Raw genomic sequence first — 17,983 nt, 5'->3', positions numbered from 1 at the left:
AATTTGTCTGAAAATTTTTTTTTGAAGTGCCGATAAAAACTTTTTGGCCCTATCAAAATACTTGAAAATTGAATTTAAAGTTCCTCATAAGTTATTCTTATAGTAATTAAAAAATTATAAAAATACATAGGCACAATTTTATTTTATTAGCATTTGAAGTTCAAATATTGACTAAATACGTAAAAATTACGGCAATGTTCAAATTATCTTAGATAGAAATTCATAAAAATTTTTATTTTTAGATCTAAGATTTGAAAATTTAATACAAGGCTCCTAACATATTTTTACAATAGCAGTTGAAAAATAAAAGAAATATATATAAATACATTTTTTTTTTTAAAACATTCAAAGTCTGAATTTTAAAAAATACATAAAAATCACGAAAATTCTCAAATAATTTTAAACTAGAAATTCATCAAGTATTTTCCTTTTATATCTAAGATTTGAAAATTTAATACAAGGCTCCAAACATATTTTTACAATAGCAGTTGAAAAATAAAAGAAATATATAGGCTCAATTTTTTTTTACATGCATTCAAATTTTAATTTTGACAACATACGTAAAAATCACGAAAATTCGTAAATTATTTTATTCTAGAAATTCATAAAAAATTTTGCTTTTATACCTAAGATTTGAAAATTTAATACAAGGCTCCTTACAAGTTTTTCAATCTTTATCACAAAAAAAATGTCTACTGGAAATTCAAATTAAATTTTTATTAGCATTTGAATTTCAAATATTGACAAAAATTCGTCAAAACCATGAATATTTGCAAATTATTTTGTAGTTCAAAATTCATAATATTGTTTGTATTTATATCTAAGGTTATTAAATTTAACACCAAGTTTTCCATAACTTTTGCTTCAAATAGCTATAGAGAAAAATGTTTTGAGCGTTTGAGTTTTAAATTTTTATGATATCGCGTAATGATAACGATTTATCCTCAAAACAGGTATTCGAATATCTATGATAATATAAATTATAAGGTATTATGAATTATGATAACTACATGATAACTACACTAATTGATTAATTATTATGCCTTATGCAAAATGCGACTTAATTGAAAAATAAAATATTCATTTCAAAATAGAATATATGACAATATTAAAATATAATATATCCTAGACTGACATATCATCTCCGTTCAGAATCGTTTTTCGTATACAATGATACCTATCATTGCATTCAAATTTAATCCCATCCATTACAGTAACCTACTGCAGTACAGCAGAGCGACATCCACGACTTACCCGCTTTTTTTTTTTTTTTTTTGTTATTGGTAGGTATTAAATATTATATAAGTGAAATTTTTATTTGCAAGTATAAAATGCTAAAAGTTTTTCTTAATGAGAAGATGGAATAAAAAAATATAAAACACAGGTCATAATTTTAAATTTTTTCATCGGAAATAATAGTTTTTTTGATGAATTTCTTCATCAAAATCACAGCAATTCACAAATTATTTTGTGGTAGACAATTTATAATTGTTTTTTATTTGATCATCCGAGGTTCGAAATTGAAAAAAATAATAAATTTTTTGATTTAAAATATATTTTTATTTAAACAAATAACTAATTATGTCAACATTTAAACTTTCAACGCATTAAAATAAATGTATGCATAATATGGTATATTGTTTTTTAATTTATTTAGTAACAATAATGTGAGATTTTAATATATTTAAATTTTTAGCAATTTCACAAAGATTTTAGACTGTGTTAATGTGTTATTGCTCATATTTTTAGAAATTACTTATATTATAACGATTTATGCGAAACCTCGTATTAAATTTTCAAACTTTTTGACCCCAGACCCATATAACACACGTAATATAGCCATATAACCCACATCACCAAATATCTAAAGAAAAAAAACTAAAAAACAAATTTAAACACCTATGAATAACCAAATTATAATTTTAAAATAGTCAAATAATAAAAATATAATGTAATTTTTATTTTATTTTAAAAATTAAAATTGTTTTATGAAATATACCTACTGAATATTTTTTTTTTCAGTGCCCACAAGAAATAAAATATATAAATCGTTGTGAAAATCAAGTGAATATCCAGTGTCATAAAAATTAATTCAAAACGCTTACATACAATTATCGTGAATTGACGTGTAGCTTTTTTTAATGACATTAATAGTAACTTATGAGGTATCTTGTATCACATTTTAATCTATTTTGACCGAGGAAAAAATTATTCATTGGCATTTGTAAAAAAAAATAATAAAAATCGAAAAATTGTTAGGTAAGACTGTAAATAGCTTAAAAATTGTCAACAAATATTTAGAAATTAATTTAACAGAGGTATTGTAGTACTAATGTCTAATATAGTAAAATAGTCTCTCAAAATTGTCATTAAATTTTTATATCATATAATTTACTTAGGGATATCAGTATATCACAAGCTAACAAACGGTCTCAAAATTATTTTCCATCTACAATTTTATATTATTATTAAATTCAAATCTAACACATCCATTATAAAGTGACTCTCTAAAGTTCAGAGTCTAAACAGTCTAAACTGCACATAATAGACAGCAGAGCTTTACTCGCTTATTCGCTTTTTATGTTTTATTTTTCTCGATTATTTTGAAAATTGATTTCCTTCGAAGTACTCACCAGATTTACTTATAGTTAGGTACCAAAAAAGATGTTGAAGTAAAAAATCGAATTACTTTTACTGTTCCAAATGATGATGACAGAAACAATAAAAAAAATCATTGTTAAATCAATGGATTCGTCACTATACGTTCAGAATCTAAAATATTTACCATCCAAAAAACAGCGTACATAAACATATAAAAATATATAAATGTATAAATAGTTAATAAATAATTATATGTCATTCTTAAAATATTTTTATTATGTATAAGTACATAATATAGAAAATAATAATATATTGTCATATTGATATACGTAATCACTAGGATTGAACAAGAACAATTAAAACAAAGATCCACATATGAAGTAAGTATAGTAAATAGTTATTAGTTAATACTGTAACAAAATAAATTTTGATTTAAAATATATAACTACAATTATTTTTTATATATATTTTAAGTTAAAATTACATATTAAAACCAAAAATAATGATTTTGTTCATTTGTTAATATTTAAAAATGTTATTCTTGGGTACTTTTAACTTTTAGAATAGTAAAATACTACGTTCTTATATTATATTGTATACAGTTTACAAACAGAAATATTTTTAAGTGGAACTTTTTTGACAAAAATTAATTTAACCTTATCTAATACTAATGCTTATTTGTAAAAATATATCACTTTAATAATTGCACTAAATACTAAAATAATAATAAACCAATAACTATTTCTGAACTATAAGGTACCTTCCTGTTCCTTGTCATTTATTATACATTGTAAGTTATTATTATTAGTAGGTACAACTGTTCTGTTATTATAGGTATTGCATATAAAGTTCTAAATCCTAAAAAAAAAACATCTCATTGAAGACATTTTTTTTCGGATGTGGACGTGGACTATAAGTAGGCTTGCCATTCGTCCCGGTTTGACCGGGACAGTCAGTTAAAATATGGGATATTATTAATTCCCGTATAATTGTACAAAAAAAAGGTTTTTACTATTTTTATTTTTATTTGTATATTAGCTTCTAGCATTAATAAACTATGATAGCTCAACAATATTACAATTTAACATGATAACAAACAAATTATACGAAAAAAAAGGTTATTCAATATGATGTCTTGGTTTGGTGTCCTAACCTAACTATAAGAACTTTTTTAGGGTGTTTGAAACTTGCCGCGAACTTCTATCTAGTATCCAAGTGGCAATTATAGTATTACACGTGGTAAGACTTAATGTTATATTATTAAATTCATCGTGTACCTGCATTTGACTTTTTACGCACAAACGCACGTCATGCCAACACGTGATCCGCGTGACACTTATCTTTGCCATCGTCCTCGTCCGTCACATTTTCGTTCAGAACAAAGAGCGACACGCGTGACCCACGCACACGTTGCATTTGCACGTATATAAGTGGCGAAGCCCTAATCCTCAATCGTAATCATCACTACATCTTCGTCAATAATAGTTTGCAGAATATACGTTTATTAATAATGCCGTTCGACATGACTTATTTACAACGCCGCAAAGGTTATAAAAGGTATAGTATAACATATATGTAGTGTCGTTGTTGACTGCACGCGCCAACTCACATGTACAATTGCACTAATACACATACACACCGACCAACCGAATAAGATTTCGCTTTTCGATTATAATTACTACCTGTAGACTGTAGTAAAGTGATAATTATCTACCTTTCTGTATAAAATAAACTACACCCACGTCGTTTCTATTTATACCAATATTTTACGTCATATCATTATATCATACGCGAACAAAATAATATAATTGTTGCTGTCGAGTTTTGACGATCGTAATATTATTTCACACTATATTTTCATCTTATATTTATTATTATATTTCCGCTCAACAACAGAACCTTTGAACAAGTATAGATAGAAAGGTGAGCTCCGTTATAATATTGAGTTGATCCACTCGGTTGACTACGATTTGTATTTATCCTACGAAAACGAAAAATACAGTCTCTACTGTCTATCATCGCGGATAATGATATAGAATATAGATAGTAAATTGTACATGTGAGTGCAAAACGACTATATGAGCTATGATGTAACACACTTATAGGTATGCAGTATTTTTAATGGTATCAATCTAAAAAAGCGAAGTATAAATAAATTGAAAACATAAATTGCGAATAAAAATACTTTATAATAACTATGAAATATACTTATTATACATATGTACAGGCGCGGACTGGTGAAAAAGGGCATGGGATGCTACATAATTTAAAGGGCAAATAACAAAAATGTGTGGAGCAAATTTAAAATATGTAGATTATGTATAAAATATTGAAAATAAGAAAAACTCTTTAATAGGTACCAAGATATAACTAATATTCAAACAAAATTGTAAATTTATGATTAAAAACAAATTAGATCGAATTTATTTTAGGGCAAGGAATGCTGTAGCATCCCAGCTAGTCATCCGCACCTGCATGGCTGCATATGTATATTGAATTATTGAATACATATTTTAAAAAGATTTAATATATAGGTATTATGTATACCTTTATATGTGTCATAATTATTGTAATACTTATGAGTTATAAATGATATTTATTATTTAAATTATCCTTACACAGTAAAAAACATAAAATTGAAGGAAAATATTTTTCATACATATTTACTCGTGAGTTCAATCGTGGGCTTTATAATTCTATGTTTTTTAAGAAATTTACATTGCCATCGAATCCATATTATACCTAATTATTAAATTATATCCAAGGAATTTTTTTTTTTTTTACGTAATTTTTATACCTTTTTTGTGGCTTTTTTTAAAATCTATTTGGACTCACCTAACCATCTAGTCTATAAAAATCTTCAATGTAGTTATTATTTATTTGTGATTAGTTGATTAGAAGTGATTGATTTAGCGGGATAATTAGAATAAAAAGGTTTTTATAAGTACCTAAACATTTTCACTTATCAGTCATAAGAGAAAAACTTAGAAAATTAAATAAAAAAGTCTGTACCTAATCACTCTACTGTACTGTTTTTGATATAGACTGTATCTCGTAATTAATAAGTCTGCACTGTTATGGATGTGTTAAATACTCGAATTGAATGACGATTCAATATGAATCTAACCTAAATCATTGCATTCGAAAAATGATTCTAACCAAAAACTATACCTATACAACTATAACTACTAGGTATATGAGTATATTCTATGATATATTTATATTTATCTACAAGTAAATTTAGTTTATATTTGTTAATCCATATTTTATTGTATAGACCTACGAAAAACATTTTTGAGTCCTAAATGAAAAGGAGATTTGAAAACTTAAAATAAAAAATAATTTCTTCCGCTTATCAAATAAAATTATGCATAATATTTTAAATGTGTTTTTTTTAATCTGTTTAAAATTGTAAAAACAACGTAGGTATGAATAGTATTGTATTACATTTTCAAAACCACGAAAAAACTAAACCAATTCGAAAATGTTATTTTGCTGTTAGAAACATATAAGGTAGTAGATATGTACAGGGGCGGAGTGGCTCAACAATTCTTACCGGGCAAACAGATATTTTCAGGCCATTTTTTTCAAATTTAATTTCTTACAATTTATTGTCTTACTGCTAGATGTGTGCTTACAATTTTTTTGATTGGGTGAAGTATAAAACAATTTATTTAGCCTACATATTGCTAGAAGATATTATCAATTTATTATTATACACATTTTATATTCTTCCTAGCTTCTATTGTAAAGTAGGTAGTAGGTATCAACCATAAAAATGTTTATTCATTATAATATCAAGTATTTGAACCAAAAAACTCCCTCTAAGTAATCTTATAACTGAACACAGATATTATTTTATATTAACACAAATATATCATTACTATAGAAATTTATTTTTTATACTTATATATAATAAAAACACTTAAGCTTCTTGTTTTAGGAAATTTATTAAATAATATTTTACAATAACAATTTGCTTAGTAAATTACTATTACTGCCCAACTCGTTAGTAATGACAGCGTTATCTACTTCTTAAATAAGAAAAGTAATACCATCAGCTTATTTGCATGAGCATAATATATTATGCATTGACAAAAATTTAAAAATTTACCTAAATTAAAAGTAATAACATACTACCAGAGTAGGGGGTATTTAAATACAATTTTATTTATATAATATTTTACTATAAAAATATGTTTATTCGAATAATTTTTTATTCCAAATTATACTAATTCAAATAATTAACTAGATAATATTATTTTGCCCAACTCTCCATACTACAATATGTCAATACCTATACCTTTGAAATATTAATTAATTTTTTCACACTTTTTCCCAATCACAGACAAAAGCTTTTTATTTTTATTTTGTTCCCTCTCATGTCCTCCTTTTCGTTTGTTCTGGTTTTTGTAATTTTTATGAATATTGAAAATAAAAAACAAATAGAAAATTGCACATTAACTTATTAAAACTTTACGGCTTTGTTTGGATTTATTCCGTATTGATCGTATTATCGCAGATTATACTAACTACAAACATAATCTGTGGTATTTGGTATTATTAAATAAAAATGCAAGCCTGTGATGTTATTTACAACCATTGTCATATAGGTACTTTGTTGTTTTGTGTCAATTAAAAAATAATATACCCCGTTTGAATAACTATTTATAGATTGCATGTTTTACTTGTCTATTATTATGATAAGACGACCGATAATAAGAAAACGAGTTATCGCAACATAGAGTATTTACTACTTATAATAAAATTGGTGGTTCACATATCACATTATTAATTGGTTTTCGTTGTTTTTACAATCATCAAAAACAGTTAAAATTTAAATATTAATTATTTTCATCACACCAGGACCAGGCCACTTCTAATATAAGCAAGCCAGGCCACCGGGCATTGTCCCGGTTGCCCGGCGGGCCACTCCGCCCCTGGGTATGTAATAACGCAAAAATAGAAAATTAATAAAATAAAATAAATTAAGAGGACATCGCACCCGCATGTGTTGTCTCCGTCTTACACACGTACGACATAGGAAATGTTCGTTCGCTAGTTTCAATAGGGTATTGTCAGTTTTAATATTAAAGTGAATCCACCTATATTATCAAACTTTTAGGTAGCAACATTATCTGTGTTCTCTCGTTGGTTTTTTACGATATTTTAATTTTTATGTGAGTTATGGGTATGTAAATTATGAATATTTTAAAATGTTCATAACTCACTTAAAAATTAAAATATCGTAAAAAACCAACGAGAGAACACAGATATTGTTGCTACCTATAAGTTTGATAATAGGTGGATTCACTTTAATATCAAAACTGACAATACCCTATTGAAACTAGCGAACGAACATTTCCTATGTCGTACGTGTGTAAGACGTCCTCTTAAAATTAATATATAAATAATATAATTATAAGAATAATTTAATATAATTATAATTATAAATTAATACAACTAATAAGGCACAAGTTTATAGAAGTATTTTCTATTAACTGTTTAATTTTCAAAATAATTTGACTATTTCTAGTCTATTTATAATTTTTTTACTATTAATATCATTAAAAATATTTTAATTGGTCCAAAAGCTTGAGAATGTAATAGAATAGGTTCCTCATGTCATTTTTATAGGTCTTAAAAAATATTAAAGAATAGATAAACAGTAACGATTTTTTTCATTATAAGCATTTGAAGTTCTAATTTTGATCAAATTCATTAAAACCACAAAAACATATAAATTATTTGTGCATATAGTTAAAAATGTATTAAATGTTCAATGTTTTAGCTACATTTTGAAAACTTAATACAAGACATAAGGCATAATGTTTCTCATAAGTAGATAATACCCATAATCTACTGGTCAATAAAACCAAAATTATATAATATTATTACTAAAAATTTTTTTTTTTGGGTGCTATTTCAAACTTGGATGAAATTTAAAATTCAAACGAATGATTACGATTTTAGTTTTTTTGTTGTAGTTCAAAAAATATTTTTTTTGGAAACTCAATATTTTTACGTTTATTATTATCTTTTATAAATACAATTACTTTTTCAAAACATTTAGAATAATGCTATGCTTCTACCATTCTATGATAGGTTGGAATTGATTCTATAGTTAATAACAATTATACAGGTAGGTATTATGTATACATTATAATATTAGGTACATATACCAGTGGCGGACTGGGAGAAAAACACAGCCCGGGAAAATCATAATTGTAGAGGCCCTCAATATACTAACGGCCTTTTAAATATATATATATTTTACACGTCATATGGATGCCTATATACCTAATAACTATTTTAGTTTCTGAGCGGAGCGATGCATGTATAGTTTTTACAATGATGCGTGTTTTTTAATTTTTTTTTGTGTCTGTCATCACCTTTTAGGACATTAAAAATGCTTAGATTTTTTTCAACATTATCTTTTCTAATAGGAAAGTAGTGAATCTAGTTGGTAGTTTTCCCAGTAGTTTTCAAAGGTAAAGTGAAAAACAAAAGAAAAATTATTTTTATTTTTTGATGTAACTCTAAAACAAATGACCGTATCTACATGCAATTTTGACTGAATGTTAATTTAGCTTTTTTTATACACCATAACATTTCAAAATATTTTGACTTGTTTTGAACTGTTTACGGCAATTTAAAATTTCATGTTTTTTAATTTTTTTTTTTCTATAAATATCAATAAAATTGTATTTGTTGTCCCAAAGTGCGTGAAAAGGTAATGAAAGGCTCCTCATATATTGTTACTAAAGCGGTTGAAAAATATTAAAAATACATAGACACGATTTTTTTTATAATCATTTAAAGTTTGAACTTTTTTACAAATGTATCAAAATCTTGAAAATTATCAATCATTATAATTAAAAAATTATGAAATGTTCAGTTTTATAACTAAGGATTGAAGATTTAAAATATAGATTCTCATAAATTGTTCATATTATGACCAATAAATCTAAAAAAATATATAAACACAGTTATTTCTTACAGACATTTTAAATTCAAATTGTGAATTTTTATTTCTTTATTTTAAATAATATTCAATTTTTTAATTACATCTAGATTAGTATTCTTGGTCTACGATAAGAGGTATTAGTGTATTACCTCAGTGTATAGAGCAAAGCTAGTAAATTCATATGTTAACCATACACTTTGTTCACATTTATCAACTACAAGCAATAAATAAATTTATTATTATTAAAATAAAATTTGAACAAAGTTACATATTAAATCCAATAATATCGATTTTGGTTATTTTGTTGTAATTTAAAAATAAATATTATTCGTGGATATAAGAAACTTTTAAGAATATATTGACATATTGTTGTATTTTATACACACAATGACATTTTAAAATGTATTTTTTGGGGGGGAAATGAATTTAACCTACTGTAGAAGATACTAATGCCTAATACTAAAATTAATTACTTTAATCACAATATTATAAAATATGCCAATATTGCTATAGTAATATTATAGACATACCGTCTCAAAATCACGTTTTTCGTACACAATAATATTATATCATTGAATTCAAATTTAATACCATTCATTACAGTGACCTACTATTGTACCTAACCTACTGTAAGCCTGGTCTGGCCGAATACAAGCCAGTCCCGCATTTTAAAATACCTAATCAGAAATCTAGGTTTTTATGTATTATGTATTATATAATAACATAAATGTAATATTACATTCAATTGTCACAGCTGCGACGGATTGTTTCTTTCTTTAAATAAAAAAAAAATTTGAAATTTGAACTTCTTCAAGTTTACACATTAGTTTTTCAACACTCATGATTAAAAGTGCTTCTTATAATTATCTTGATTCATATTAGCCTTAAGTATCGTTTTAACAAACTTAGTTTGCTATAAAATTATTAACTTCAGTGACTGACAAGGTAAGAAAAAATTCATATGAAACATATAATTCTGTATATCGCCACTAGGATTTGTTTTCTTTAACACATTTAAAATGCGTTGTCACGATTGAGCTGTAAATTGTAATTCGATTTTTTTCTCGCGTTTTTTGGTGGCTCCGCCTTTTGTTTTTTTAGAACTCATATTACATAAAAATGTTAATTTGCAGGCGGTAATAAAAACAATAAACGTAAATACGAGGAATGATGCTCTATAATATATGTCTAAAAACGGATAAGTTTGTCGATTGTTGATGTAGTGTTTGTAGGTACCTACTTAGTCACAGTCGTCAGTCAGTAACACAGCAGTCGATAATTCTGTACACAGTGTACGCACTAAACTATTAATTGTCATTTTTGGATGATATAGCTCACTCACAGTAGTTATACTAATATGAATTCACACAGCAACAAAATTGTACAATAACAAACATGTGTCAATGACCCGAGTTTAAATTAAATTATTATCCTTATTACCTTTTTATCAAAAGTTTTAAATAGAAGTACCACTGAACTAGGCTAAATTAAATTTTTAACTTCTTTGTTGTTGAAAACTTTCATTTATAACCATTTTATATTATCTAAAATCCAAATTATAAATTAAAATATAGATTACAAATAGATTTATTTTGACAATCATTATTATTTTATTTTAGTTAAAGTTTAAAATTTACATAGTTCGAACGGCCTTGGAAAGCCGGCGGCCCAGTATAGCCAGTATAGGACTATTCCCACTATGCCACCTGGCCAGTCCGCCTCTGCCATCCGCCAAGTTCGGAGCGTGTAAGTAGTAAGTACCTATGTTACAATATAGACATCATTATTTTGTCATTGTTTCTTTTTCAAAATTAACATACTGACGGTCGAATGATGAATTTAACCACTATATCAACAAAGTTAATAACAATTAATCGAATATCTCAATGTTTTTCGTGTATACCAAACATTAAATATGCCTCGGAACGAAATGAACAATTTCCATCACATACTTGTGGGAATTAATTGATATTCCATTCTAAATAAAAACTAAATTTAATAATAATATTATTTAAGATATAACAATTTCACTGTTATTGCACAACGTCACAGCGTAAATGTACACACACGCCACCGTTGCCGACCACGACACAGCTTTATTGCAGCAGACGTAGGAGTAATGGAGGTCATAAATATGTGTGTGTGTGTGTCGCTATGTAATAAAAGGTACTGGAAACTCGCGAACGTTATACTTCTAATAACTAATTAAATAATAAATTGTTTGGGCGTTTCTCTTCTGATGATTCATCTGCACACCGAGTACTTGCGTTGGAAAAAGAAATCATGAAAATCGGTCCTGTAGAACTTCAGATATTATAACTGTCATAAGAAATCGGCTCACATTTTAAAAATATAATGTAAAGAATAAATAATATGTTATGATTTGTGTCACTACCTGTGCCGCTACAATAGTTCACTAGCCTGCTGATAAATTATAATAATATCATCAAGTACATTCAGAGTATTTAATTGGATAATTATTAGTAGTTACTAATTAGTAATAATTAGTCATAAATTATTTATAGTATAGTGTTGTAGCAGTTGTAGTGAACCGTAAACAGTGCAAACTCAATATTGATAAAGAGTGATAAGCACTTCTTCGAAAAATGATAAGGGACGTTTACGAACAAAACAATATTATTTACAGAATCGAGTAATCGACTTTCATCGGCACTCGGCAGAAATTTTTGTTCTGATAATATGGACATGCCACTTCTTGGCTAATGGCCATAGTTTTTCGTTGTATACTATTTTACTTTTAATGATATCGCCGTTGTTATGGTTTTCGTCGTTATCATCGACTTTTAGAATAAACAAACTCAAACACTTAATACAATTTCAATTTGATCGTCAATATTGGCACAGCTTACTTTAAACGTAATACATAACAATTGTTGAAATTTGTGTACAGCAATTCACTGCAATTTTTTTTATCGCCCCCGGCAACTGGTCTCGATGTGAGACGCACGCGCCGTTCCATCAGCGTTTTAAACTGTTTCGCTGTACACCGTAATGACGTGGTGCTGTCGTTATTATTACTGTTGTAGTAAATTATTACTGTCGTGTAATAAATTTGTTGGTCGCTGTTCCCTACATTCAACGCCCTCGCCACTTCGACTGCAAAGTTCGTCGTCGGTTTATTTTTCTCAGTGTGCGTCAACACCACAGCCAGTATCAGTGGTGAAACACAACGAGTACTGGCACATAAGACCTTAGTCCTCAAATCTGTGTGTCTACAGTTGTGTCAATGATGTACGGATATGACTTTGAGTATGCGCTACGTGTTTCCGCTTCAGCAAGCACGTGCGTCCAGTTCTTGTCTGGATTGTGAGTACAACTCTATCATAGTACTATTAGAAAGTACATAGTGCATTTAAATTGGTCGATACATTGTATTATATTGTTTTTTAACTACACTTGATAATTAAAAAGCTTTGGGATAGGGACATGTTATTATTATATCACAATATTTACCCAGGTATTGTTGTGTTACAGTTTGATATGTACTAATTTTATGAAGAAGGGTAAAGTTTTGAACGAGTCTGTTGTACCATTTGTCACTGGATTTCTGTCGTAAGTCATTTCACATCATTTCATATTTTAATGTTTGGACTACAACTTTTTTACTGTTATGATTTGTGAATTGATTAATTTGTTGACTACATAATTTTTGTGCAAGGCTATTATTATTAAAATTATATCATAATTGATACCAGACAAGTCCAAACTACTAAAATAAAATATTTAATGGAATCTAATTGTTGTTGCCCAATTACCATTCGTATTAAGTGACAATATGATTATACTCAAATATTTCAGGTGTTCACTCTGGCTATATTATGGCATGATATTGGCCAACAGCACATTAGTGTCGGTGAATACTTTTGGCTGTTTACTATTTTTGATATACACATGGATATACTATAGATACACGTCCAAAAAAGTAAGTTATTTTCTAATATAAAATTAGTCTAAAACATTAATGGTTGTGAAGTTAAACTAACAAATATTTTCATAAAATGTCCATATTTCATATTGACATATTATAGCCCTAAACATTCCTAAAATATGCAATCAATTAACACTTAAAAGGACACCACACCTGTGTGTGTTGTCTCTGTCTTACAAATGTAGAACATAGCAAAAACTGTACTTGCGAGGGACAACTTTTCTTCTTCAGTATTTAGGTATAGTAGAATTATCAGAACTCCACAATGTGCAAGTAAAAACTTTATCTGTGTTGTTGCTTCGTTATTTTTTTGACAGCACAAACCAATAATTTTTAATAATTAAATGAAATAATAAAAAATAAATGTATTTTCTTAAGCTGATGACTTGAATTATATTTATGTTATCAAAAAAAAACAACTGCACTACGACCCAGATTCTGGGCGAAGTTCTTACCCTATGCCTTGTGGAAATCTGATAGTTCTACTGTAAATACTGAGGGTGAAAAGCTGTCCTGCATAAGTACAGATTTTGCTATGTTCTACATTTGTAAGACGTAGACAATATATGCGGGTGTAGGCATCCTTTTAACATTTTTTTCTTGAAATTTAACTAATGATAGAATAAATAATATCTAAAATAAGACGGACAATAAGTTTGTACAAGATTAGTATACACTCAAATACCAAAACAATCCGAGATTAAAAACTTGGTTTTTTTTGTGGAATTTGTTATGGTCTTATCTAGTATTATATACTACTTATAAAAATTTTTCAATAAATAAATCCAAATTAATTAAGGCCTGCAAGAGTTACACATTTCCATCACTATGTTGGTATTTGGTGTCATTAGTTTATTAATGTGTGAAGTTTTTCTGATAATTTTATAGCAAATTTTTGTTTTGATGAATATTACTTAAAATAAAATTTGCGACCCCCCTCCCCCTCAAAAAAAAAAATAAATAAATAAATAAAAACATACAATTGAAACCAAAAATGACCTAATTTTATTATGGAACAAAAAACTACAGATTTGTCTTTTTATGAAATAAATTTAGTAACAACCTATTTAATGTTTAATCATTTTAGTGAACCTTTTATTAAATTTTTGAAAATATTGTAAATGTATGCACATTAAGTTTATAATTAAGCTATTTAACCATACTGTCACAATGGACATTAATGCAATATTTTTTTAACAAACTTGTTTTTAATTAATATAAATCAGTGTTAAATTATTAAATAAACTAAGACTATTATTTTTCATAAAATCTGCACTTTTAACTATTATTAATTAGGTTTAATTATTGGTAATAAATTATGATGTTTCACTTTTTAGCTATTGATTTATACAATAATATGTTTACTTTCGATACTTTAGAAACGAGTTATACAATATGTAATATCAGCTATTGCCATCATTGCGTGGATTGTGTATATTACTTACACAAATGTAAATCGAAAGCAGTCAAAAACTGTGTTATCTGCAGAATTGTATCAACATCAAACAGTAGATGTGGCAGCAGTAACACCTTTAGATATATCAGATACATCAATCATCTCCACGACCACTAATGATGCTGTTGACCGTGTTGGACTTTTATGTTCTCTAACTACTATGTTGTTTTTTGCAGCACCATTTTCAAATTTAGTAAGTGTCAACTCGTGAAATAAACAATCATATAATCATAAAATAATTTGTCACAAACAATTTTCACATTTAAAATTGTTATAGATTCATGTGATAAGAACTAAAAATACAGAGTCAATGCCACTGCCGTTGATTGTAATGACATTCCTTGTTTCTGCTCAGTGGTTGGTTTATGGTCGAATGTTACGTGACAAGTTTATTATGGTAATTTACTCTTATTATTTGTTAGGTTCAAATAATATTACAGTTTAATATATTTTTGGTTGTATTACAAGATGAATTGTTAGTTATGCATTAATTAAAATTTTAAACTCCGATCAAAAGGATGTATGTATTGATATTAAATCTTAGATTAGAAAATTTAATTCAGGATTCCCTAAAAGTTTTCCTACATTTAACAATAAAACAAGTTAATTGTAAAGTCAAATTATTTATTTATTTTTTGATTAGACATTAAACACTCACCTGTAACTCCACAAATTTCATAGAACAGATTCACTTGTTGTAGTTCAAAAATTATTAACTTTAGGTACTTGCAATTTTCATTAAACATCTAATTTATCATTTTCTAAATATATTATTTTAAAATAAATTACTTACAATAATATTATAAAATATATTTTCTAAAGTAGTTAAACGTGATCTGCTGAGCGTAAAATTTGTTATGTTATGCACTTGTAAGACAAAGACTACACTTGTGGGTGTAGCGTCCTCTTAAGAGGATGTCAGCGCACTATTTGTTTTCTCTTTCTGGCTCACTCGTAACATAGACAAAACGCATATACGCAGAATCATTTTTTCTATATCTTGAAGTAATTTTAGAGTAAAACCTTCCATTACAAAAAAAGATAGAAAATAATATTTTTGAGGGAATGACATATCGATTTGTCTAAATATTGTCTCTTAATAATTTAAACATTATTTAAATGTACAGTGTTTTTTTATTTATTTTGAAAGTCAAATATCAATAAAATATAAAATCGATATGTCATCCCCTCAAAAATATTATTCTTTATCTTTTTTGTAATGGAAGGTTTTACTTTAAAATTACTTAAAGACATAGAAAAAATGATTTTTCGTAAATGCGTTTTGTCTATGTTTCGCGTGGGTCAGAGAGATAAAACAAATAGTGCGCTGAGCCGCTGACATCCTTTAAAGGGGATTCGATATAGACCTGTTTTAAAGAGTTATATATAGGCAATTTCTATATTAGTGCGTGCAAGGCATGGTTACGTTGTGTGCAGTAAGTAGGAACTGAATAACTGATTATTAGTGTGAGTGACTCGCACCACTACTCACTAGATATAAACCCTCATGCATATGTAAACGTCGTACGCACGAGAAAAATTAATTAGACCGTTTTTTGACTAAAACATTCAATCTTTTGTCTATCAGTGTAATGGACCTAATAATGCGATAAGACTTAAAAACTGATTTGAATTCGTTTATTAATTCTTCTTGAGGTTGGTTGCTTGACATTCGAATTTACAATTTTAATTCAGTGTAATCAAAACTTAAATTTCACAATTTTTAAATACATATTTAATAGATTAGGGTCAACAATTTGGAAAAGTAGCACAGCCAATCTTAAGAAGACATAATAACAAATTCAAATCAGTTTTCAAATATCTTATCGCATTATTAGGTCCATTAATTTGATGGACGAAAGATTGGTATGTTTTAATCAAAATCGAGTCACCTTAATATCACCAATAAAATTATATAAGTAATAGTGTAATATTGAACCTTTTTTTATTACTGTTAACTATTAATCTTTCTTATTTAATTTTGTACATAGTCTATCATTAATGATTGTTTTTGTTACAGTACCCAAATGCTATTGGGTGTATGCTTTCTGTCATACAACTAGCTTTATTTGTTATCTATCCTAGAAGGTCTGCTGCACCATTGACCTCCGAGCTCCATAATCATCACCACCCATATCCTTATATTAAATTAATGGATGCATAAATAAGTATTTTATTATTACCTTACCAACATTTATAAGTCTTATGGGTAGTTTATATTGTTGCAGTCTTCATGGCAGTAGCGTTTTATCAGAAAAGTACAAACCACTAAAATCTAAAACTATTAAAAAGATAATAATTATTGTTATTATATTTTTATTATTATTAAAAATATATTCTAAGTATTACACTTGTGATATTTATGTTATAATTTATCTCAAATTATATTAAGTTTTTTATGTTGTTTTACACCATTAGTGGTAGTATTATAGATAAATTATGTTGTTGTTGCTGAATTTATGTTGTTTATTGATGACTGATGAATATATTTTTCTCAGTTTTATATTTTATAAATTATTTTCTACAACAATGTTAAACAGTAATAAATATTTTCCTCAATCGTTGAGTATAATTACCTATTAAATGCTACTAATGTTCCTTCTAGTCTTTAGTTAGGAAATATTAAGACACCACTTCATTGTAATCTCTGATTTACAATTTGGCAAAAAAGCAATTTATAAAATACATATAATTTACTTTAAGACAATAAATATTGATAACTAAATTATTAATAGTGTTATATTAAAATTATTAATAATTTTTATTTTTATTTAGAAAATATGTTATAACATCATATTATGTACAATTTAGTTTTAAAACCAATATTGAATAATAATATTTTGTAATACCATCATTATTATTGAATTACTTGAATAAAAAAATCAAATATTATCTATTTGTCTTTTAATGTTCTTAATTTTTAACCTAATCATAATTATTATTTATCCTTCTTAATTATTTTATTAAAAATTGTATTAATCCATTGTATACTTGATACCCACAAAAATAT

The 17,983-nt window shown here is 26.8% G+C and overlaps 1 protein-coding gene across 2 annotated transcripts; it reads left to right on the top strand.

Moving 5' to 3' along the window:
• The first annotated feature begins 11,188 nt into the window (after positions 1-11,188).
• LOC107168334 (sugar transporter SWEET1-like) lies at positions 11,189-17,865 on the top strand. 2 transcript variants are annotated; one of them, XM_089216812.1, is made up of 7 exons: positions 11,189-11,321; positions 12,616-12,895; positions 13,064-13,141; positions 13,388-13,511; positions 14,897-15,166; positions 15,251-15,370; positions 16,994-17,865. In XM_089216812.1, exons 2-7 carry the CDS (start codon positions 12,816-12,818, stop codon positions 17,135-17,137), a joined length of 816 nt encoding a protein of 271 aa, XP_089072938.1. In that variant the 5' UTR covers positions 11,189-11,321; positions 12,616-12,815; the 3' UTR covers positions 17,138-17,865. The 2 variants fall into 2 exon arrangements, with proteins under 2 accessions (XP_089072938.1, XP_015373197.1); XM_015517711.2 differs by lacking the exon at positions 11,189-11,321 and having other exon boundaries at positions 11,377-12,895.
• Positions 17,866-17,983: the final 118 nt, after the last annotated feature.

This window comes from Diuraphis noxia, unplaced genomic scaffold (genome assembly GCF_037042655.1).
Source record: "Diuraphis noxia isolate RWA-SAM2 unplaced genomic scaffold, SU_Dnox_SAM2 contig0001, whole genome shotgun sequence".
NCBI lineage: Eukaryota > Metazoa > Arthropoda > Insecta > Hemiptera > Aphididae > Diuraphis > Diuraphis noxia.
This window is presented reverse-complemented; position numbering and strand designations above follow the sequence as displayed.

Bases quoted from the DNA above. Each gene is read 5' to 3' on its own strand.
- LOC107168334 (XM_089216812.1), top strand. From the start codon at position 12,816: ATGATGTACGGATATGACTTTGAGTATGCGCTACGTGTTTCCGCTTCA. The intron at 12,896-13,063 runs GTGAGTACAACT...GTTGTGTTACAG, and splicing joins GTCCAGTTCTTGTCTGGATT to TTTGATATGTACTAATTTTA. The intron at 15,167-15,250 runs GTAAGTGTCAAC...AAATTGTTATAG, and splicing joins CAGCACCATTTTCAAATTTA to ATTCATGTGATAAGAACTAA.